This window comes from Actinia tenebrosa, unplaced genomic scaffold, assembly GCF_029948245.1.
Source record: "Actinia tenebrosa isolate PJP-AT-01 unplaced genomic scaffold, QUT_ActTen_1.0 PGA_scaffold12__29_contigs__length_12842862, whole genome shotgun sequence".
Lineage (NCBI taxonomy): Eukaryota > Metazoa > Cnidaria > Anthozoa > Actiniaria > Actiniidae > Actinia > Actinia tenebrosa.
Genome location: NW_028292572.1, coordinates 2,087,307 through 2,111,531, shown reverse-complemented (window position 1 = coordinate 2,111,531; position 24,225 = coordinate 2,087,307). Strand labels below are relative to the sequence as shown.

Sequence of the window (24,225 nt, the reverse complement as noted above, 5' to 3'; positions counted from 1 at the left end):
CCATCTCTGGGCACATGTCTAAGCATTGAAGGTGACTGCCTACTTCTGAACGTTCGATTTGAGCCCACGATGTGCTCGCGCTCTAAAACCGCTGAAAAATCTACAAGATTTTATTGAAGAACCATACGCGTTTTGAGCTTCAACAGGGCAAAACCCTCAAATTTTGAACGGGACTCTCTATTTTTTAATAGCTCATTCGAAAAAACTCCTAAAAATCTAGGTTATATCAACATTTTAGAAAAAGTTTATATTTCTAACACGTGAAAAAATAGATTTTTGTAGGGATTTTTGTTCGACTTTATGAGATTTTTTAAGAGCACCGAAACTACAAAATATGACAAATCAATGTATCTCTGTCTTTTTGTCGAAAATATCCATGTATTATTGTAGAATGATTGACTAGCCTTCATTCGTGTCATCATATAGTGTGCGATAGTCTGCAAATAACTATTATCTTACGAATCTTAATTTAGCTTAATTTTTTCTAATCACTTCCTGTGGCGCAAGTTTTGCTCCAAAAGCTCGCGCATATAGGCTTCCATTAAATGCTGATTATCTCGAAAACAAGCTCGGGACTCCCAATTTTTTTTTCCAGATTGGAATCAGCATTAAAATTCAATTCGGAAAGTCGAAGTTTAAAAAAAGTTTAAATCGTTCTCTAAAAGTAGGCAGTCAACTTTGAAGGGAACTGTTGGCAGCATTATGTGGTAAACAGTCATTCAAGTGACCTCTGACTTGGAGATATGCACAGCGGTAGAGGGCCCTGGGGAGGAAGTTAAAAAAGTATCCTGACCAACGAGAACAGAGCACGTAGTTAGATTCTAAAAAAATCAAATTCTTTGTGTTTCACTACACGACTTTTCCTTTCTCACTTTCAGGGTGTAAAACTGCGAAAATTGTTCTTTAATAACTCTTGTTTACAACTCTAAACTACATCTCTCAAAACCCAAAAACGTATTAAAGGTCAATAACCGCTGACGAATCTACAAGGGAAAACATTACTGAATCTTGTGTACTTCTCGTCTTGTCTGCACAATGAAACTAATCTGCGCTAACCTGCCTAAAACTGGCACCAAATCCATCGCTGGTGCGCTGAGGATTCTTGGTTATCGGGTTTGGGACTTCGACGAACAGGTGTTGTTTTACATGGACGAATGGCTCGAGTTGTTCGAACATGGCAAGCCACTTGATTTCTATTCCATGTTCAAGGACGTGGACGTTGTCATTGATTTTCCCAGTACATTCTTCTTCGAAGAAATCATGGAAGCATTTCCTGACGCTAAAGTTATTCTATCGGAACGAGACGAGGACGCTTGGGCTAGAAGTTATAAGAACATGATTGAAATCGTGGAAACCTCTTATCTATCGAAACTGCGTCTTTTGTTTCCAACTTACAATAAATTTTGACATATTATGCGCAAAGGCCGAATGGCATCGCTTGGAGTTACTCATCCAAGTTCTTCATATATCTATCGTAAGCGATATCGCTGGCACAACGATCGTGTCAAGTCAGTTGTGCCTAAAGAAAAGCTGCTTGTGTACCGTGTTGATCAAGGATGGAAGCCCTTGTGTGAGTTCACGGGAAAGGAGATTCCAGACCAGCCATTTCCACATATGAATGTCAAGGGGTCGTATTTTAAGGAGTTTCAAACCAAAACTGAATTGGGAAGAAGAATTGTTGCCGAGGTGAATCAGGTGGTCATCTTTTGTGCTGTAGTGGTGGTTGTACTTGCTGGACTGCTCTTGATGGCTTTTTGTTAACTATAGAACCTTTCTTTTTTAAAGTGAACCGTTCAACAATCCTTTCAGTATTGGTTCTAGATGAAGCAAATAGTTGAATGGTAAAATATTTCTAGATTTAATTAATAACGATAATGATAATATAAAGTTTTTAACAAACGCATCATACGACGTCTCGATGCTTTTTACAAAAGCACCAGACGAATATCAAGTTTGTGGAAAAAATTGCAAAAAAGAAAAACCAAAAAAAACCCAGTTACTCCTGGTGAACAGGTAGTGTTTTAGTGCAGACTCTGGAACTGAACTTCAGTACTTAATTGCATCAGGGAGATTATTCCAGAGTGCCGGTACAGCCAAAGCGAAGGTTCTTTTTCCAAACGTTGATGTCTTGGAGTCAAAATCAAAAATTCAAAAAAAAAAATTAAATATACAAATAGCATCATTAGTTTTCTCATGGCTTACATGAAAACTATTTCAAATTTGTTTTCTCATAAAGGCCAGGATTTAGTAGGCTAATAATAAAAGCGATAAACATTGATGTATGTTTATAAGATCAAGTGAAGGAAGAAATAAAAACGATAAATGATTATAATGAAAATAAACTTAAAACATAAAAAAGAAAAGTTGTTTTGCTTTCTAATTGTTTAATAATACGTAAAAAATGAAGCCATATTCGATCTGGTATCCAAAAACCACTGAAGAGAGTGTTATTGTTTGCATAAAAGAGAGCAATGAATCTACAGGAACATATAGGAAAATGAGAAGAGGCCGTTTAATGAAAGAGTTGTCTCGGTTAGGCGACTGTTAAAGTGTTCACATGGGGAAAAGTTGTCCCGGCTACCAGGGTCACCCTCTTTCACAAAGAGAGTAACACTACCAGTAGGGTGACACTTATAGCCGAGGCAAAATAAAATATCTCACGTAAACGATCGAGATGGATTTACAAAGAAAATAGGGAGAAGTTCAGCTCGCCCAGGGTAGCTCGAGTAAGTGGGTACTTCTACCAGGGACAAAGTCTCCATGTAAACGACCCCTAAGAGTCAATGCTTATTTTTATTCCCCTTTTCCCTTTTGCTTAACATTCAAACTTTTATTTATTTTTACACTTGAATGAATGTTAAAGGTGGTATTACAGGGGACACCTTGCAACGCCGATTTTTCGTGTAAGGCTATTGCGCCATTTTGTGTGTGGATTTTTTGCGACATGTTACACGGGAACAACTTTTCGCGCAACATTTACTTTAGTATTCAGTCCACGCGCTGCCAACTCACTCACGGCTAACTTTTTTCTTCTTTTCTTGCTTTTATCATTTTTTATCAACTCCAAAAGTTTCATCTTATCCGTTTCATTAGGTTTAGACAATCGTTGCAGTTGCTGTACTGTTCAAACTTACTTCTTCTACAGTCGGCGCCATTTTGTTGCGCGTCAAATCGGCGATGGACGTGTTACACACATCGATTAGCTGAAAATTCTTCATCTTGTGTTGCAAGTTTTTGAAGCCAGATCAAAAACTTGCAACGTGTTGCTGAGTGAAATATTGCGCGAAAAATCGTCCTCGGCGCTATGTTACACGACAACGATTTTTTGTGCAACAGCGTGGCGCGAAAAATCGATCGGCGTTGCAAGTTGGCCCGTGTAACACCACCTTAAGGTGGCTGCTTACTTTTGAACGTTCGATTTGAGCCCACGATGTGCACGCCCTCAAAGACCGCTGAAAAATCTACAAGATTTTATTGAAGAGCCATACGCGTTTTGAGCTTCAACAGGGCAAAACCCTCAAATTTTGCTCGGGACTCTATTCCTTAATAACTTATTCGAATAAACTCCTAAAAATCTAGGCTATATATCAACATCTTAGAAAAAGTTTATATTTCTAACGCATGAAGAAATAGATTTTTGTAGGGATTTTTGTTCGACTTTATGAAATTTTTTAAGAGCATCGAAACTACAAAATATTTCTAATTTTCTAATCACTTCCGGTGGTGCAAAAAGTTGAAAAAGTATTCTGACCAATGAGATTCTAAAAAAATCAAATTCTTTGTGTTTCACTACACGACTTTTCCTTTCTCACTTTCAGGGTGTAAAACTGCGAAAATAGTTCTTTAATAGCTCTTGTTTACAACTCTAAACTACATCTCTCAAAACCACCGCTGACGAATCTACAAGGGGAAACATTACTGAATCTTGTGTACTTCTCGTCTTGTCTGCACAATGAAACTAATCTGCGCTAACCTGCCTAAAACTGGCACCAAATCCATCGCTGGTGCCTTGAGGATTCTTGGTTATCGGGTTTGGGACTTCGACGAACAGGTGTTGTTTTACATGGACGAATGGCTCGAGTTGTTCGAACATGGCAAGCCACTTGATTTCTATTCCATATTCAAGGACGTGGACGTGGACCCCCCCACCCCCACGCGAGCTAAAGGTCCGCTTTTTAAGCAAGTGAGATTTTGGCTGGTATGATATTTTCACGTAAAACTAAGTAAAAAAAATCAATTTTACTTTAATAATTTATCTATACCTATGCGTCCTATGGGACTTTAAAAAAATAAAGTATATGGTTGGTCCACTTTTTGTAAATTAGCACCCCCCCCCCCCCCCCCCCCCCCCCCAACAAAAATCCTAACTACGGGCCTGTGCTTAGACTATTCATGCCCGCAATATAATGTATTCATGTAGCAAAAATGTCTGAAGTTGAAATAAACATATAATAATAATATAAAGTTCTTAACAAACGCATCATACAACGTCTCGATGCTTTTTACAAAAGGGCCAGACGGATATCAAGTTTGTGGAAAACATTGGGGAAGAAGGGAATGCGTGCCAGCGGCCTTTGTTATTTTGATAAACGCCTCCTAAAGTCGAAACGGGAACCCCAAAACGCCGATTCTTCCTCAAACCCATCACAAGAACGCCTGCTCTGCAGGCTAAATGCAGTGGGCTGCTTAAGCCCCGTTTACACTAGCGATTTTTGCAGCGATTTTTTCTTTTTGTCCATAATAAATAATGGTAAAGAATTTACTTGTAAAGCTTTTATCAGGATTCCAAGCTTTTCCTAGAGGAATGTCTCTTTTGAAGGATGAGACAAAAGATTTCATATTTCCGAAAATTGCCACAAAAATCGCAGCAAAAATCGCCGCAAAAATCGCCAGTGTAAACGGGGCTTTAAAGAGATTGTCTCTTTAATGTTTTGGGCTTCCTGTGTACTAGTCCACGTAGTCAGCTGTATTTAGTCCTGGTAACGATGGCTGAAGCAGGAAAAAAATAGTCCACAAAAAATCCCATTCTGATGTCTGATTAACTTTTCTCTCTCTTACTTTTGTACCGATCGATAATGAATTTACAGATCTATATAGTTTATGGGTCCATGTCGTTATTTATTGCGTTGTTAAACAACGTATTTTTATTATATTATGTGGACCTTTTTGTCTCTGTTTATCGAATTGATAAAACGTCCTTCTGGATTGGAGAAGTGAGTATTGAAGGATCGTTCAAATATTGTCATAAATAACTAGATTATCAACAGAACTTATTCCAGTTATGAAAATAATATTAGTGTTTTTGTTTTAAGTCTACTGGCGTAGCCACAATTATTACATTACTGTTTATCATCCATTAATCATCCGAGTAAGGTATATAGTCATTTACTGTTAAACTTACACGTTTCAATTTCCCAAGCAGTTAAAATTATGTCCCAATTCAAAGATATTTTCCATATGCTTCTTGCTACCGAACGAATATGAGTAGCTATTTTCTTTTTCTCCCATGCAATCTAATGTTATTGTTATTTTTGTTGTATATTGATTTTTGTAAGTTATAAATATTTTGCACTTATTTTACAGGCGATTTTCCTACTTTGGAATTCTCTAAATGACCCCTTGTTTGGCTGGATGAGTGACCATAAATCTCTCAATCCTAACAAGTAAGTCAGTCACAAGGAAACAGCTGATTTAATATTGCATTTGATGTGGGAACATTTGTGTCAATTTGGTTTATTGCCAGAATTTAATTAATTAAATACCAGCTAGAATACACTTTCATTATTTTATCAATTCTATCCAACTCTGAAACAACCTCTGGGCTGATCTAAGTCAGGGCACGGCTGACTCACAGATCGAATCATGAAACAACCTCTGGGCTGATCTAAGTCAGGGCATATGGCTAACTCACAGATCGAACCCTGAAACAACCTCTGGGCTGATCTATGTAGTCACGGCACTGTTAACTCACAGATTGAATCCTGAAACAATCTCCTGGTTGATCAAAATGAGGGCACAGCTTGTTCAAAGATCAAACCCTGAAGCAACCTCTGGGCTGATCTAAGTCAGGGCACGGCTCTCACAAATCAAACCCAAAAGCAGCCTCTGCATGGGCTGATCTAATACAGAGCATGGATAAATCACAGATTGAACCCTGAAACCACCTTCATCTGGGCTGATTTAAGTCATGGCACAGCTAACTCACAGTATTGTCCCAATTCTATTGTGACTATTATCTCAGTCAGTGCATAATAATGAAAACAGTGTTAATTCATTTACTGGATTTTTCTTTGACAGTTCAGGAATTAGTACCCCAGAGATTATCAGCAAAAGATTCAGGTATTTTCATAGTTAAATAGCTAATATTTGTAACTATTTTATATCCAGTATTTTACTATTACCACTAGAGTTACATGTACTTGGTGAAATGCTTTCAATCCTCACATTTTATAATAGAATATCATACTAGGTTCAAAACATTCTTTATTTTTATGTTCACTTTGAAGTTGACAATGTTGTCAAGAGGACACTGAAAAGTCGTTTTTGAAAGTTCAATCTTCCTTATAAAATGTACTCATGTGTCAATTGCATTATGGCCTCATTTACTACCAATACCAGAATCCCTTGCACACTTTCTTTTCAGTTATTTAGCACCAATTGGCTTAGTACTTTCATGATGAAATAAGAAAGAAAATTCTTGAAGCATTTTGGTAGTGGGCAAGGGGGAGAGGGGGTACTCTTGCCCATTTAGGGTAGGGATGTGCCGCTGAGCCCATTGAACTCTGACCCTGTTCCAGAGTAAAATCCCTGAAATTCATACCCTGTTCCAGAGCAAGATCACTGAAATTCATACCCTGTTCCAGTATTGCGAAAATGGATACCCTGTTCCAGAGAGGAGAGAGTGTGATTTCATATACCCTGTCCCAGAGCGAGCGTGATTTTATATACCCTGTTCCAGAGCAAGATTGCTAAAAACCATATACTGTTCCGGGATTGCGAAAATAGATAGCCTGTTCTAGAGAGGAGAGAGCATGATTTCATATACCCTGTCCCAGAGTGAACACAATTTTATATACCCTGTTCCATAGTAGAATCGCTGAAAACCATACCGTGTTTGGCAGCACGTACCCAGGGGTACTGGTAGTAAAATGACGCCATCATGCAAATGGCCTAATGGTTTATTTCATTCTTCATTGTAGTGCATTATCCAAGTATGGTCCATTATTTGCGCTATCATTCCTGATGTTCTGGTTCCAGTGGGGGCCCCCTGGATTACAGTTTGTCGTCTGTCTATGTCTGTATGATGGCTTTTTGACCATGGTTGATCTAAACCACTTAGCATTGCTCGCTGACCTTGCATTATCAGCAACAGATAGAACAAGACTCAATGGCTATTGCTCTATATTCAGTGCGTTTGGTTGTTTGTCTGTCTTTCTTTCTTATTATGTCTGGGATAAGGACAATATTGCATCATTCCGTATGTTCTGCTGTGGTTTGTCCTTCTTTGCTATTCTGGGGTTTTCTTTGGGGTCCATGTATCTTAGAAACCACTTGAAATCGAAGAAAATCAAGGCTGATACTCCAATGCAAGAGAATGGTAAAAGGTTAGTTTTTAATCCTCAGTTTAATATCACTTTATGCTGCAGCAACGGGGGAGCAGTTGTCAATATCGTACTGTTACTGCCTCCTGTCACGTGCTTGTCTTTTCTTTCCTTTTTCTTGTGCTGTGTTAAATTGTATTTTCTATAAATAGTTAAAGTGTGTGCATTTATTTGATGAGGAAATCAATAAAATAGACTTGATTGATCCCAGGTTGCATTGGTGACAAGCTGTGCATTGGCTGAGTACAGCACCTAAGCCTTCCAAGATAGTCTCTTGGCATGCCTCTTTTTTGTGCATGATTAAATTATGATTATGACTAACAGTGTACACTATAAATGTTAGTATATGTAATAGGACTCCATGCTGTCCAATTAAGAAATAATTGGATGAGGAAAATTCCGAGGACTGACAATTGGATGAGGCCGTAGGCCGAGTCCAATTTGGCAGTCAGAGGAATTTTTCAAGTCTAATTATTTCTTGATTGGGGAGCATGAAATCCCATTTCCTATTAATTATATAGCTGCCTAATAATCCCATATCAACAAGACCTGTCCAATTAAGAAAATGATTGGACAGTTACCTATGTGGGATTCATGAGAAGCTGTATAATTAATAGTAATAATTGTGTATTGTTGATTTTTAGGATAGAAATAGCAGTTACCCAGTCCTCAGACATAATGTCACAAGAACTGGAGTTAAAAGAATTTGTAAAGCAACTGTCTTCCCACAAAAACTTCTTGTGGTTTGCTGTTATGAATCTTGTACAAGTAAGTCAAAAACAATGCTATTTAATAGCTGTTATTACCAGCTGAGCCTGCACTGAGACTCTTTTGTTTTAAGAATCATACAAGTGAGACTATTGGGCCAATACTTGTTGCCTCATTTGCATCTCATTTGCATGCATCCATAGTATTTGCTATTAACATTTGCAAGGTTTTAGCATATCAAACCCACTCATACATTCCTATCAAGGTTCAAAGATTTGGTTCATTATTCAAAGTTTGATTTCCATATTGCTCTGAAACTTGCATTAATGAAACAAGAGCATGTTCCTAAGCTTGCTTCTCTTTAGTCTACAGATTCCAGTGTGCTTATATCACAGTACAGATACATGTACATGGGCTACGAAAGTATATATTTTCTTAATGCTGAATAAACACAGATTTCAGATGTCTCAGATTTTCGATAAATTGTTGCGGAAATATTTGTTCTCAAAGTTGATTGTCGTGATTTTTACCTCTTTTACACATAAGTCATGAAATAACTTAAAAACGAGACAAGATATCAAAATTCTGAGACACAGCTTTGGAGATTAAACTGTGCTCTTTACGGTGATGTCAACTATTTCCTAGTCAAAAAAATTTCTGTGTTCCGGGTGTTTTTTGAAAAAGAGCGGTCGAAAATTATAAAACTTGCACTCTTTAAAAACTGATAAGATTGTTCAACAAACAATTCTCATGGTTGAAATCTGTGTTTATTCAGCATTAAGAAAATATATACTTTTGTAGCCATTAGATGAATAGTTAGTGCGCTATGACGTTTTTAGTGAACATCGGTCGTGAAGGTCCCCTGGTACCTTAAAACTGAAGAATGTCTACCATTGATTGATCGATGTTTTTTTTGTATATTTTAGGTTTTTCACTGCCATTTCAACAGTAACTTTTTTCCTCTTTTCCTGGACAAGTTACTCGGGGACAGCATATCACCAAAAATGGGAGCCTTCTTATTGGGAGTGTCATTTGTCATACCACACATCAACAACCTGTACTTTCTTATTCTTTGTCGTAAATATGGTGTATATTCTGTTATCAAATGGCTGTTCTACACCAAGCTTCTGTTGAGTATATCAATGATGTCTTGTGGTCCAAACTGGTCAATTTTAGTTTGTATCTTTATTGCAAGGTTAGTGGAATGCAATTGCAAGATGTTTGTATCCAAGCTAGACCAGAATGCACCTTGTTCCCTATCCAAGGTCTAGTTTCGCTCAAGACCTTATAAGCATGATGAACAAAAGATGTTTGTACCAAAGCTAGACCAAAATGCACCTTGTTCCCTATCCCAGGTCTAGCTTTGAGCAAGACCTTATAAGCATGATGAACAAAAGATGTTTGTACCCAAGCTATACCAGAATGCACCTTGTTTCTTATCCCAGGTCTAGCTTTGATCAACACCTTATAAGAATTATGAACAAAAGATGTTTGTACCCAAGCTAGACCAGAATGCACCTTGTTCCCTATCCAAGGTCTAGCTTTGATCGACACCATATAAGGCATTTTGAGCGAAAGATGTTTGTACTCAAGCTATACCAGAATGCATCTTGTTCCTTATCCCAGGTCTAGCTTCGATCAACACCTTATAAGCATTATGAACGAAAGATGTTTGTACCCAAGCTATACCAGAATGCACCACATTTACATCACCAGAAAGGTTCTATTCATTTCACTACGCACCTAGTAACTACTTTCACGTCGTGATCATACATGTAACTCTAATTTCAAACCTAAACACTTTGTTTTCAGTAATCGAGTGTTTACTGAAGGTACCTGTAAACTTCTTAACCTGGTTATCAGCGACTTGGTAGATGAAGACTTTGTCATTCATGGCCGTAAACAGGCTATATCAGCCCTGGTATTTGGCACCTCTGCACTTCTTTCCAAACCAGGACAGACCCTGGCGCCTTTAGTTGGTACCTGGCTGCTTGCTGAACAGACTGGTACATCCATTTTCTATTCTGGAGCGGTAGAGGAAACATCCAAGAATAGTTTTCATAGTACATCAAAGAAAGACTTGCGATGGGGTTGTTTTTGTGTTCTTGTTTACGTTCCTATAGCTTGTGCGGTCATTCAGATCTTAGCATGGTCGCGATTCAAACTTCACGGGAAAAGGCTTTCTTGGGTTAAACACACGAGGGAAAACCAAGGATTTTCTACTGGCAATATCTGTTGAATGAAGATATTTTCCTACTGAGCGCACATATCTAATGAGTTGCCTGCAGGATACGGGGACCATAACAGCATGCGCGACTTGTATTTTATTATGCACAGAACTTATGGCTCATCAAACTGTTTACAGCTATCTTGCTCAGCGCTCGTTACCAGTGAGTTAGGAAGTTCGCTAACAGAAACACCTATAATTGCAATAACGTTGTCATATAAATAACAAAATAACAAATAGAAATTAATTATCTTTTAAGCAAAACAGGTTTAATTATTAAACTGTTATGAACGTATAGACTGACATTTCTGATATTACCATGTTGGTATACAGCTCTTTCAAAAAAGATTGAATACTGCGTACTGAATACTGAATTCTCGACTTTCACATCCCCATGATACTTTGCGTCTTTGGGGGGTAACCAGAGGGTAAAACACTTATTTTGCTGAAGGCTGATCAGAAAATGTTGAAAATACCTTGTTTGGTATCCAAAAATAAAATTAAGAAGTAAAAAACAGAAAAAGATAGAAGCTTGAAGACGTTTAAGGTAAATTTTAAACATTTTTTCGTAAGTCAATACATTTTCTGTAAGGCCAAAACTCTTCATGATCTGTACACGCTAAAATAACTTGGAATAAACTGATAATCAGTATTGTACGGATAAAAGCAGGTATAGTATAAATTCAATTAAGAAACCGTTCAATTTTGAGACAGCTTTTTGATTGAATACCCCCCCCCCCCCAAAACGCGAGGCATTATGGGGATGTGAAAGTCGAGAATTGTGCATTCCAAGACCAAGTGCATTGTGGGTCATAGTGACATTGTGTAAAGTAGGATTGATAATTATTATTTATTCTATTTTTAGTGTATTCCATCTGAAACAATATACTAACTACATGTAAGAAGTTAATTGCTGTATATTTACTTTTTATTTCAAATTAACGAGACCCACAATTCCCTTTGATCTTGGAATGCACTATTCAGTATGCAGTATTCAGTATTCAACCTTTTTGAAATAGCTGTACACTATAACATTTATTTTTATCAATCTATGGGACTTTAGCAGGAACGGGAAAATGAAATAATATTTCAAATTAAATTATATGACAATTTTCTTTCAATTAGGTGTAAATCCAAAGAATACATTCAAAGGGTATATGAATCATGTAAAGTTGAATTAAATTTGAAATTTAAATGGGAATGTCAAATATGGTGTGAGGTCACTTTGACCTAACTAAAATCGCTGGTAGGTGACACGCTTGATTGGTTATAGTCGGCGTGATTGTCCAGAGCACTGGTACCCTGCCTGGACACGACTATCACTTCCTGGAAAGTAAATGTAACAGATCGGGTAGTTTGTTACAGTCAGTCACAGATATACAGGTATTATGTTTTGACCACTTAACCTCTAAGCTTCCAAGCACACGAGCATTTCAGGATACACGTCATTGGATTGACCCCACTGTCAGTGGAGATCCACAATATAACACGTTTTCCCTGACCCCACCTTGTCCGTCTGTCTGTCTGTTTATGATAGGAGAATATCGGCCTGAGCTAGCAAACCTAACTTCGAGCTTAGTTACATGCATATATATGTATGTACATATATGTATGTAATATATACAGTATGAGTGGCCGTGTTATATCAGCCATACAACCACGAGGCGTAGCCGAGTGAATGTATAACGGATACAACACGGACACAAATACTGTATATGACTTATCAAACGTCTAGGTTAGTTCCTTTGTGTTTCACTAAAATTTTCAAAATTAAAGTAAATTTGGCCAAGAAAATCCAACTTAAAGTTTATGCAAATGAACACAGTTTTGTATCAGATTTACAACACTCTTCACGGTCGTGATTTCTGTTGTGTTTTCCTCATGAATTACAATGAGTTTGATTAATATATATGTGACACTGTCTATATATGTGCCTTTAGCTAAATCTGGGGTCACGTGACCATGTCTGCCATCTCGCACGTCTTCCCAAACCAAAGGTATCCCATCATTGTGTATGTCGTCCAATCACAATCAAGTATTGACATCACATGACCCGTGGTACTGCAGAACACAAACATCTTCTAGAATCTTTACAAAGCTGAAATAACGTGAACTGAGAGAAAATACCTGGATATTTGAACGTTTTTCGCCGTTTTCCCTTGGTTTTGGAAGGCTCATAACACCCAGAGCACTTTAATGGTAAGGTGTTTGTAGTATTTGTGAAAGTTGGACGACCAGTTTGCTTCTCCTTGCACCATGGACACAGTTCCAACAGCTTCAACCAAGAAGATGAGAGTACGCAGTAAATCCACCTCGGACGTTGGCGAGACTCAAAATAACGACCATATTCCCACCTATAAACGAGAAAATAAAGTGGGAATCAATGGAAAAGCTAATAATGAACACATGGTGAAGCAAGGAAGGGAAAAGCAGCTTGATAGAAAACCTAGAACTGGTCTGAGAGGGTTGCCGAAGAAAGGTAAAATACAGTATATTGTATTGCGTTGATACGTGTCGCGTTTAAAACAACAAAAATCACTCTTTCTGTTGCTCTCTTAGTTCTATATAATGTGTTTAGTATAGCCTTCTTTGTGGTGTTCAGTATTATTCTAAAATTGGCGTTATTATTGGCTTGTTATGGAGAAGATGTTGATGAATATTTTATAGAATTTTGTTCACCACGCGGTTTTGTTGTTCTAGTTGAAAATGCAAATTCATAAGGACTTGTGTTTATTTTTAAATCTAAATCCATCTTATCTAGAAGTCCCTAGTGGTGAATATAGTGATTCTAGTGTTTACTAATGATAGCTGTTATTCTTAATTAGCTTTTTAACGACCATGTGATTTTTATGTGCGCCATTTTATATTCGTCTTTTATTAAGTTCAAATGTACAACAATAACAGACTTTGTACTTCGAAGTATAAGCATTTAACATAAGATCTTCTAAAGAAAACAATTTGAAGCTTAAATGCTTTACTACAACATTAATATCAAACGCTTAGAAATAATATTTATAAGTCATTACTATATCTATCTATAAGTCATTACTATATCTATTAAAAATATAAAAAATAAGTGTTTTTTAAAAATTTTAAATAACGTAATAAAGTAATATCCAGCTTTATGTTTTGGAAATATTCACCTTCATATAATACTATTTTTTCGTGATTGGCTGAGGATTTTGTTGCACAGATGCAGTTGGCAAAGTTTTTATAATGTTGACTTGAAAATCACAAAATTTGTAATGAACTGCAGTGGCGGATCCAGGACTTTAAGAGGGGGGGTTCATTTTTGCAATTCTCGGCACAACAATAACGTTCTCTTGCATCATCATTTTTCCCATGAGGCACATCACTGGCCTAGGGGCGCTCTTGATAAGGATAACCTATCCACCGGTCCTATTTCATATTAAATCTCATGAGTTAGTACCATACTTTTATTTATTTATTCAAAATAATATAAAAATCCAAGGTACCAGTCGGTGGGGGGGTTCATTTGCACCCAATGAACCCCCCTAAATCCGCCACAGAACTGCAAAAGATCCATCAATATACAATTAGTAATATTAAAGTTACCATCCAGGGTGGTGTAGCAGTATTGCACTCACCTCTCACTTCTTGGGTTTCGAGTTCAATTTCAGGGCTCGGCATCACATGTGAGCAAAGGTTTTAAATCTGCGATCTGAACTCTATGACAAACCAAATCTAAATCTGGACAGAAAAATGGATAAAACCACAATCTGCTGCATTTGCAAGATCTGCCAATCTAGACTAAATCATTTGCAAAATCCACCAATCCGTATACCTATTCCCCCTTTAATGAAATCCAAAGGTTTGAATATATGCTAGCACAACAGAGGCATTCAGGATGATGTAGTAACAATGTCGACTTCTTATAAAAAACATATACAAGTTTTTGTTAATAGTATCATTGATGATAAGGACCTAAAGTTGTAGGTTGGCAATTGAGGCTACAACATCAGCAAATTAGATGCACTTATATCACCGTTCTATGTTTGTCTAGTATTTAACTCAATGAGCCCCACAGTTTTAGAGTTAAATGAGGTATTTTGGGGGCACGTCTTAATGAGGATGAGCTTTTATTAAATATTAAACAATATTAATTTAATTATTAATATTTCATTAAAAAATATTAAAGCTGACATAACAAACAAAAATAAATTAATAAAAATAAACTAAAATTAAAAACAGCAATGTCTTTGAAGGAACATTGAGTGTTTTCATTTGTTTACCAAAAACACTTTTCATGTTTAAAGAGACTATATAAGACAATTTTTAACTCCCAATGGAATTAAGGAGGATATGAGAATGAAATATAATTCTATACTCAGATATACCATGGCTTGTTAATAGCCATTAGCATAACATTTTTGTCTTCAATCTAAAGTAACTTAATAATCACTATGGTAACTTGATTCATATTGAGAAAGCTACAAAGGAAACATTAAAACCTTTATTTAGTAAAGAACTTGGAATCGATCTAGTATTGATAATGCATAGGAATGTAAGCACTAATACAGCTACTATCAATATTCTGCGAACTCAGACACTTTAATGGGTTGTTGTGCAATTATTGTTTTTGACTGCGCTTTCAGTCAGAAATATATTAGGTAATAACTGATTATTTTTGATTGACAGCTGTAAAAAAATTTTTTCAGTGCTCTGCTTATAACTACTGAGTTTTCATGTTAAAAAATACGATAAGAAATGCATGTCATATTCTGATTAGTCAAAGTTCTTTTCTCAGGTGGTGCAGGAGGAAAAGGGACCTGGGGCGCTATTGGTGAAGTGCTGAATGAAGAAGATCTGAAAGTCAAGGATCATCATGATCCTAATTACGAGTCCGAGGAAGATGAGGATGTAAGTTCATCTCTCTACCACTATATATTTTTTCTATTTTAATGTATTACTGTCGGTTTCCATATTCTGCAAACTCAAACATTTTAACAGTTTGTTGTGAAATCCTTTTTTTACTGCCGCCAATCAACAACATAAAAGGTGCCAACTGATTATTTCTGATTGACGGCAGAGAAAACCAAATTTCATTGTGTAGGTAGCAACTACCGAGATCGTGGAATATGGAAAAGCACAGTAAGATTAAGGCATTCTAATAAACCAAATCCACTTGGGCATAATGTATACCTTCACATCACATTTCATTCCCTTGAGAATAACGAGTTTCTTTGTTTGAGTTGTATGCAGCATATAAATTTTTCGACATGTGCAACTATTAAACAAAAAACTAATCATAGCGCGCGTAGTATCCCAATTCTTTTATAAAACTATTTCAAAAAAGGTTCGAGGGGTGAATGGTGGGTAGCCTGGATGGCATACGCTACTAACAGGTTGTCTTTTACCGCTGTGAGTCCACTGGGTTGGGTCGCTGGTTCGAGCCCTGCAGTTGTCACATGTGAATTGAGTTTGTTTGATGTGTTGTTCTCTCCTGTCGAGGGTTTTCTCCAGGTTCACCAATTTCCTCCCTCTGTAAAAATCGACATGTGAGCGTACACACGTATAAAGTAAAATATATGATATCAAAGAGGAAAATATGAAAATTTGTACAGATTCTGTTGTTTAAATACTCAATCCTGATTGGCTAATTTGTATGAAAATTTGTCTGGGTGGCCTTGGTTGGTTTAGTTGCACAGTTACAAATTGTAATATATTTTTCTTTAACTTTTTACTTTCATTTTGATTTGTTCTTTTATATTGTTTATATTTACTTAGATAGTTTCTTTTGTATTTAAGTTTTACTACTGAAAATCACTAAAATAGTATTATTAAACCATATGACCAAACTATTTACTACTCTAATATTACCTGTCAATCATGACATTCATTGGTATTATTTAATGACTTTATCTTAATATATTTTGATTTTTAAAAATCAGGAATTTGAAATCAAGGAGATTAAGCCAGAATTGTCAGACGAGGAGTTTGATTTGCACGTTGATCCAATAATAATGGTAAGAAAAAATAATTACTATTAGAGACGTGCTTGAACTAAACCTGTGAAACAAATACTAATTCTTAATAATAAATAGTGATAATCAAACGATAGGAAGCAAAGGATTCTGTATGAATTAGTACTAAATGTTATTCACGGGTTTAGTGCATGCACTCTAATGATTAATAGTAATTATTTATTTATTTATTTATTTATCTATTTATTTACATATAACTTTATCCATGACAATTATCTAAGTTCCTAAGCTATCATGGAAGGGGTAAGCACAACAGAGCTTGGCTCTAAATTAAGTGCACCCTAACAAAAATTTAAATTATAATAACAACAACAAAATACGAATAATGATAAACTCTAAGTGATAAAATCGAGTAAAGATTTACCAATTATACTTAGTTAATAGTAGCTAATTTAAAGGCTAAGAGTATGGCAAAAAGTAGTCCGATCTATTCATTAATCATATCTTAAGTAATTCTAAATTAAGTGGCAGTTTAAGATAAGAATATCAGTAGTAGATCTAGAATTTTGTAATCATAATTATTAGTATTATTAATAGTAGTAATTAATGATAACAATCAATGATTACTGACTGTTTTTTGTTCATCTATTTTATAGGAGTATTTTGAACATGGAGACACAGAAGATGTGGCTGTAAGTAAATAAATTACAGTACGCCTATAACAGGGGCCACCAAGGCAGCAAGAACCAATCGAATTGTAGAATGAGAACAATACATTACAATATTGGGTAGTGGAGCCAATCAGAAAGCAGCAGAAAGTAATAGCCTTTCAACATATCTTTTTATTTTTTTATTTTTTATTTTTAAAGTGGGTGTTTTATTTATTCACAATAACATACATATATTAATATGTTAACTATTTATGTTGCTTTTTTTTTCATTATTGCTATTGTTATTATTTTTTTTTTTTTTACTGACCTCCTCCCCTACTACTATTTATATTTATATGACATTTTAATGTTTTTGATGAAGAAAAGAGGGGGGAGAAAATAGTGAACTTATATAACACATCTTTTTATTCCCTTGAGAAAATATTAATGACAAAATGACATCACATTATGATTCTCATGCAGTCTAGGTTTCTGATTGGCTTAATATTGGTTTGGCATCGTTTTCGAATTCATTCTACAATTTGATTGGTTCTCACTTTCTAGGTGGCCCCAGTTATAGTAGTCACTGTAATCACACCAACACTGTTAGTAATTATACTTCTATCTATGGGAATCATTGATTTTATGTTTACTTATCCTTTACAGATTTCTTTACATGAGCTTAACATCTCCTCCAAGAAGTACAAGGTCAGTGCCTATCACTATTTGAATCTGTATTAAATATTGCAGCAGTGTTGTCGTCGATACTTACCATAATTCATCTTTTGTTCATGTTTTTACTGTGATTATTTGAATATCACAGGTCGTCGTTCTTGCTGTTACGCATGCATTTGAAAGAAAGGTAAGTTAGAATGTATCTAAGGTTCGTTCCATACACAGCTCTACTCATGTGCCAAACCTAGTATATTTATTGTTTTGGAGTGACTGCTGATTGAGATGGCAAACTTATTGACCTAAATTAGGCCCATCCTGTTGGACGTAATTAAGTACGGCATGAATTGAGTACCACAAATGTGCAGTGTGTGAATCAGTTTGGACTGTCAGTTTCAATTTGGTATGGCAAACACGTTACATTTGACAGGGCTTGCCGTGGCATAGGGAACAGTCCTAAGTCATGCTTCATAATGTAACAGTGAATGTAAGTTATTTCCCCCGCCACTTGACAAGAGCCACGAATATGTATAGTATTGGTATATTGATTGTACAAAAATCCTGTGATATTTGTATTATTTCAACAGGCATCGTACAGGGAGTTGGCATCAGTGTTGATATCTGATCTCTATGGTAAAGTGCTTTCCAATGCTGACATTGCCAAAGGTAAGTCTACTAGGATTATCATTAATTCAATGTTATTAATCAAATCAAACTAGCGGTCTTTCATCAATGTTGCGTTCTGATTCGATGAGCCACTTAACTAATCTATAGGTTATAGCCTGCGTAACAAAAAGTGCTGATTTTGAAAACCAAAACATTAAATTTAACTTTAATTTGCTTCTATATATTTGACCAAATAGTTGGACTTGACTAAGATAATTAGTGGCCTATGAGTCAATAGCCCGTCCAGCCTTCTGCCTTAGGGGGCTATTGACTCATAGCCCATTCAGCCTTCAGGACAAATTGCTAAATATATTATTGTATTAGTATGCTTTTTGGTTGAGTTCGGCTAGAAAAAAGTTTACGGTAGTTTTGTGAAATGGGTATGTTGTCAAATGAAGCATCACCCACTGATAAGCGTTGCACCCATGCATTATTGCATTATTGCTGCTGACGTGAGTATTATGCTTGCTTTCTATTGAATACTTTTGAAGGACTTTGCCCCTGACAACCATACAATATTTCACTGACAAAACTTCATAGCAAGATTCTGTTGTGGTTCCCTGCTAGCAGAGTCTCTCTTCTCTTTCTCTCCCTTCTTTCAGGCGGGGAGGAGGGAGACTCTGCCGATGTAGAGCATTTCACAATCTTGAACGAAAGAAACCAGTTTTAAAACCTGGTTCTTAATCAGGTACATGTAGTGCGCATGAGCAAATGTAACACGCAGTGGTGCCAAACGTTGTTTGACGAGAGCGGCTGTCAAAATCATGACAGTGTTGCTAAGTTACACCACGCAGGCGTGGCAGAGTCTATATTTTTCACTCCATCAAAACAAAAAGGAAAATAGGCTCTGCTAGCAGGGAACTGTTGTGACAAACTCAGCTGAGAAGCATAGTAGAGTGCATACCTTATATCCTTAAAAAAGTTAACTAACAAAATTGTACAAATTAGTGCAAAGTTTTGTAGGTCTACGGTCTACTGAGTTCTACTGAACTTACTAATATGTGCAAATTTGTTCAATATTTAATCAGATTATATTATGAATCTTGACCATGTTTGCAGGCTTTCAAACTCTTTTGGATGATTTGGATGACTTATCATTGGATACTCCTGAAGCATACGAGTACCTTGGGAAGTTCATTGCAAGGGCAGTAGCAGATGACTGCTTGCCTCCAGCTTTTGTAACAAACCATCAAGAGGGAACTCGTCCCAACTCATCCCAGAGGTAATTGATGATTAATAATAATAAATATTATAAAATAACTGTTATGAATGTCGCGTTCTGATCGGTTTGGAGCGCATGCTCTATTAGAGCACATTGCACGTGTGGGCACTTTCCGTTGCGTCATTCCTATCTATTATTGTAATTTGTATTTTATAAAAGAAATAAAAAACTTGCTTGCTGTGCTGTGTGCAGTCATAAAGCACTTGAAATGGGTAAATGTTGTTAAACGATGCATGTGTTATCATGTCTTTAACAGGAAAGCTCTTGATGAAGCCAATGTGTTTCTTCGTATGAAACATGGTATGGTGAGACTAGATAGTGTGTGGGGTATTGGTGGTGGGCGCCATCCTGTCAAGTACCTCATCAAAAAGGTAACTTTCTACCATAAGATTGTAAAACCTATTGTCATTCAAATGGATGCATTTATCTAATATTATATCTTACAACATTACAGATGGTGTTGCTTCTGAGGGAGTACCTTGCATCAGAAGATGTTGAGGAGGTATGTGAATTGTTTATCCTATATCAATATCCCCATTCTATATACTATGCATCAAGGGCAGTATAGCATGCAGTGGTCAAATGCACTTGCCTAACCTCTGGGGTCTTGGGTTCAGAGCAGAGTGAGCAGAGTTTGTTTCATCTTTACTTTAATTAGAAGGTCTTTGTACAGGTTATCTGGCTTTCCTCCCTCTAAAAACGATCTGTGAGTTAGCCATGCCCTGACTTAGATGAGCCCAGAGGTTGTTTCAGGGTTTGATCTGTGAGTTAGCCATACCCTGATTTAGATCAGTCCAGAGGTTGTTTCAGGGTTTGATCTGTGAGTTAGCCATGCCCTGACTAAGATCAGCCCAGAGGTTGTTACAGGGTTCGATCTGTGAGTTAGCCATGCCCTGACTTAGATCAGCCCAGAGGTTGTTTCAGGGTTCTATCTATGAGTTAGCCATTCCCTGACTTAGATCAGCCCAGAGGTTGTTTCAGGGTTCTATCTGTGAGTTAGCCATGCCCTGACTTAGATCAGCCCAGACCATGCCCTGACGTTTATACTGTACAAGCTTATAGTGTTTGTATTGTATTGACTAGGCCTGCAGATGTGTGCAAGAACTTGAAGTCCCTCATTTCCACCATGAACTAGTCTATGAGGTTAGTCACAATAAAGTCTAGGGCACTTTTAGTATGACTTTGAAAAGCTCAGCGTCGCATGTGTGGCTTGCCGCGACACGACACGTCATGTCATGTCTTCCAGAATTTTGATTGGTCGATTTTTTTCTCGTGCAACGTGTGGTGATTAGTGTAACCTTGGCAACACCATGTCTGAGCCGTGTTCCAGGTAGAGCAGTTTCGTATGACTGTGTAATGCTCACTACCGTATGCGTGACGTGCCGTGACCGTGATGCGTTCTAGAATTTTAATTGGCTAATTTTTTTCACGCGCGATATGATTGGTCTAAAAGTGCCGTGACCTTGGCGTGACCGTGTCCGCGCCGTGTTTATACCGTGTTCCGGGTATTTGATTGGATGGAGAGTAAATTCTCGTGCAATGTGATTGGTCTGGCGTATCCCTTGCCGTGTCATGGCCGTGTTTGTGCCGTGAATTTTTCACAGCCATACGAAAACTGCACTTTGATTGGATGGAGAGTAATTTTTCGCGTAATTGGAATGCCGTGTCACAACCGCGCTACTATGCATACAAGCTTTTCGCAGTGATACTCTGTGTGCAATACCACATGGTGTCCATAATGTGATGTTACTGATCAATGGACCTTATTCGTGGTGTGACAATGTTTTCCCAATTCAGCGTGACAAACCTCCAGGGGATTCATTTTCTTTTGTTTTTACTCTTTGAAAAATTCATGAGTATCCCAAAGGATACGAAAGGAATAACGATGATATCCCGACGAGTTTCAAAACAATAGCTCTTCATTCCCCCAGAGGTTTGTCACGCTGAATTGGGAAAACATTGTCACAACACGAATGAGGTCTATTGTCTTCACAGTGATACTCTATGTGCAACACCACAGGGTGTCCATAATGTGATGTTACTGATCAATTGTCTTCTTAGGCTATCTTCATGGCAATGGAGGTTGGTACTCAGAGAGTCATAGACCTGATTAGAGCTCTCTTGAAAAAGTTTTCATCCACAATGATTGTGACGCCAGGTCAGATCAAAGAAGTAAGTCATTTATACGGGATATAATATTAATATAAGCTTGCTTACTTTTAAATAGGACCATTACTACAGTTCCCTCCGCCATCTTGAAAGGTAGCCGTGCCTTTGCATTAAAGCGAGACGAACAGTGAGCTTGTAATGCTAGAGAACATTTTTAACTCCTTGGACAATTATTCGCATGTCTCTATTATGATTTAAGAACAAGCGCAATAGGAAAATTACGAGCCTTGTGTGAAACGACTGAAGAAGAGGGCCAATGGGCCTTTCACAACTTCAAGTTGCGCAAAAAATGAGCCAGCTCAACTAGAAATCATGGACAACTGACCGCCTCATCTCATGTCTCTGTTATTGCAAGCTCACCGTTTGTCTCGCTTCGATGCAAAGGCACGACTACCTTTCAAGATGGTGCAGGGAACTGTGAAAGAGACTATTCAGTTTGATTATGGAGTAATCTGGTCTAGAATACATAACTGATCATGGTTTGAATGTTACTAGGGATTCCAGCGTGTGTTTAACTCTATGGAGGATATAACCCTAGATATCCCCCGTGCACACGTGTTGCTGGAGAAGATCGTCAACGATTGTACCAAGGAATACATCATCCCAAGGTCATTGATCCTTAACATGCCAACAAGGTAAATAAACACGGTTTAGACGTTAAATGTTGGGCTCTTAAGAATAGGGCGGCTAACTAGAACTGCAGACTCAGCTGTTGATTGGTCTAGAGGAGAAATGCAGACTCAGCTGTTGATTGGTCTAGAGGACAACTGCAGAATCAGCTGTTGATTGGTTTAGAGGAGAAATGCAGACTCAGCTGTTGATTGGTCTAGAGGACAACTGCAGACTCAGCTGTTGATTGGTCTAGAGGACAACTGCAGACTCAGCTGTTGATTGGTCTAGAGGACAACTGCAGACTCAGCTGTTGATTGGTCTAGAGGACAACTGCAGACTCAGCTGTTGATTGGTTTAGAGGACAACTGCAGACTAAGCTGTTGATTGGTTTAGAGGAGAACTGTAGAATCAGCTGTTGAATCAGCTGTTGATTGGTTTAGAGGTCAACTGCAGACTCAGCTGTTGATTGGTATAGAGGAGAACTGTAGACTCAGCTGTTGATTGGTTTAGAGGAGAACTGAAGAATCAGCTGTTGATTGGTTTAGAGGGGAACTGAAGAATCAGCTGTTGATTGGTTTAGAGGAGAACTGCAGACTCAGCTGTTGATTGGTTTAGAGGTCAACTGCAGACTCAGCTGTTGATTGGTTTAGAGGAGAACTGTAGACTCAGCTGTTGATTGGTTTAGAGGAGAACTGAAGAATCAGCTGTTGATTGGTTTAGAGGGGAACTGAAGAATCAGCTGTTGATTGGTTTAGAGGAGAACTGAAGAATCAGCTGTTGATTGGTTTAGAGGAGAACTGAAGACTCAGCTGTTGATTGGGTCTAGATGATAATTGCAAATTCACCTGTTGATTGGCCTAGAAGAGAGCTGCAGTTTCAGCTGTTGATTGGTCTAGAGGAGAACTGCAGATTCAGCTGTTGATTGGTCTAGAGGAGAACTGCAGATTCAGCTGTTGATTGGTCTAGAGGAGAACTGCAGATTCAGCTGTTGATTGGTCTAGAGGAGAACTGCAGTTTCAGCTGTTGATTGGTCTAGAGGAGAACTGCAGATTCAGCTGTTGATTGGTCTAGAGGAGAACTGCAGTTTCAGCTGTTGATTGGTCTAGAGGAGAACTGCAGATTCAGCTGTTGATTGGTCTAGAGGACAACTGCAGATTCAGCTGTTGATTGGTCTAGAGGACAACTGCAGACTCAGCTGTTGATTGGTCTAGAGGAGAACTGCAGATTCAGCTGTTGATTGGTCTAGAGGAGAAGAAGAGAAGAACTGTAGAATGCGCTGAGTGCTGATTGGTCTAGAGGAGAACTCCCCCTAAAGCCCTCTACCCCTCCACTGCTCATAAATGTAAAGTGTATCGAGACAATGTGAATTGCGCCATACTGATAAGAACTTTCCATTACTTTAGTTTTGATTTTGTTTTCTGATTATTTTCAGAGGACGCAAACGATTTGTAAGCGAAGGAGATGGTGGAGTATTGAAAAATCGCTGTCAATAAGCACCACTATAGGAAATACCTAGATCATGGCCACACACTATTTTACCGGCTCACTCATGGAGATTGAAAACACCGTGGGACAAGCATGCTGGCATTTTATCTACCCAATCTGAGACCCACCCACCCTCCAACACTTACTATGGTCACTCGAGGGATTTCCCATTGTAAAATATTTGCATTCGGTGTTGTGTAATTGTATAAAGAAAGTTCCAATAGCATACATTACTTGATGATGAAATAAAGGTGTTTGCTTACCAGGA

General features: G+C 37.5%; 3 protein-coding genes across 3 annotated transcripts; all 3 read left to right on the top strand.

The window, feature by feature from the left end:
* Positions 1 to 14: 14 nt before the first annotated feature.
* LOC116296337 (uncharacterized) lies at positions 15 to 2,311 on the top strand. Its single transcript, XM_031704343.2, is given in 1 exon segment — positions 15 to 2,311. A coding segment is annotated over 1 exon segment (726 nt). The 5' UTR covers positions 15 to 1,035; the 3' UTR covers positions 1,762 to 2,311.
* Positions 2,312 to 4,852: 2,541 nt separating this feature from the next.
* On the top strand, positions 4,853 to 10,831 carry LOC116296349 (solute carrier family 68 member 1). The gene is made up of 7 exons (XM_031704356.2): positions 4,853 to 5,213; positions 5,584 to 5,663; positions 6,298 to 6,339; positions 7,200 to 7,604; positions 8,246 to 8,369; positions 9,236 to 9,504; positions 10,122 to 10,831. The coding sequence occupies exons 1-7, from the start codon at positions 5,076 to 5,078 to the stop codon at positions 10,546 to 10,548; spliced, it is 1,485 nt and encodes a 494-aa protein (XP_031560216.2). The 5' UTR covers positions 4,853 to 5,075; the 3' UTR covers positions 10,549 to 10,831.
* Positions 10,832 to 12,605: 1,774 nt separating this feature from the next.
* Positions 12,606 to 24,225, top strand: LOC116296343 (programmed cell death protein 4). The gene is made up of 14 exons (XM_031704349.2): positions 12,606 to 13,015; positions 15,305 to 15,417; positions 16,449 to 16,523; positions 17,138 to 17,173; positions 17,798 to 17,839; positions 17,955 to 17,993; positions 18,391 to 18,469; positions 19,529 to 19,691; positions 19,948 to 20,062; positions 20,146 to 20,193; positions 20,775 to 20,834; positions 21,753 to 21,863; positions 22,356 to 22,495; positions 23,905 to 24,225. The coding sequence occupies exons 1-14, from the start codon at positions 12,793 to 12,795 to the stop codon at positions 23,963 to 23,965; spliced, it is 1,305 nt and encodes a 434-aa protein (XP_031560209.1). The 5' UTR covers positions 12,606 to 12,792; the 3' UTR covers positions 23,966 to 24,225.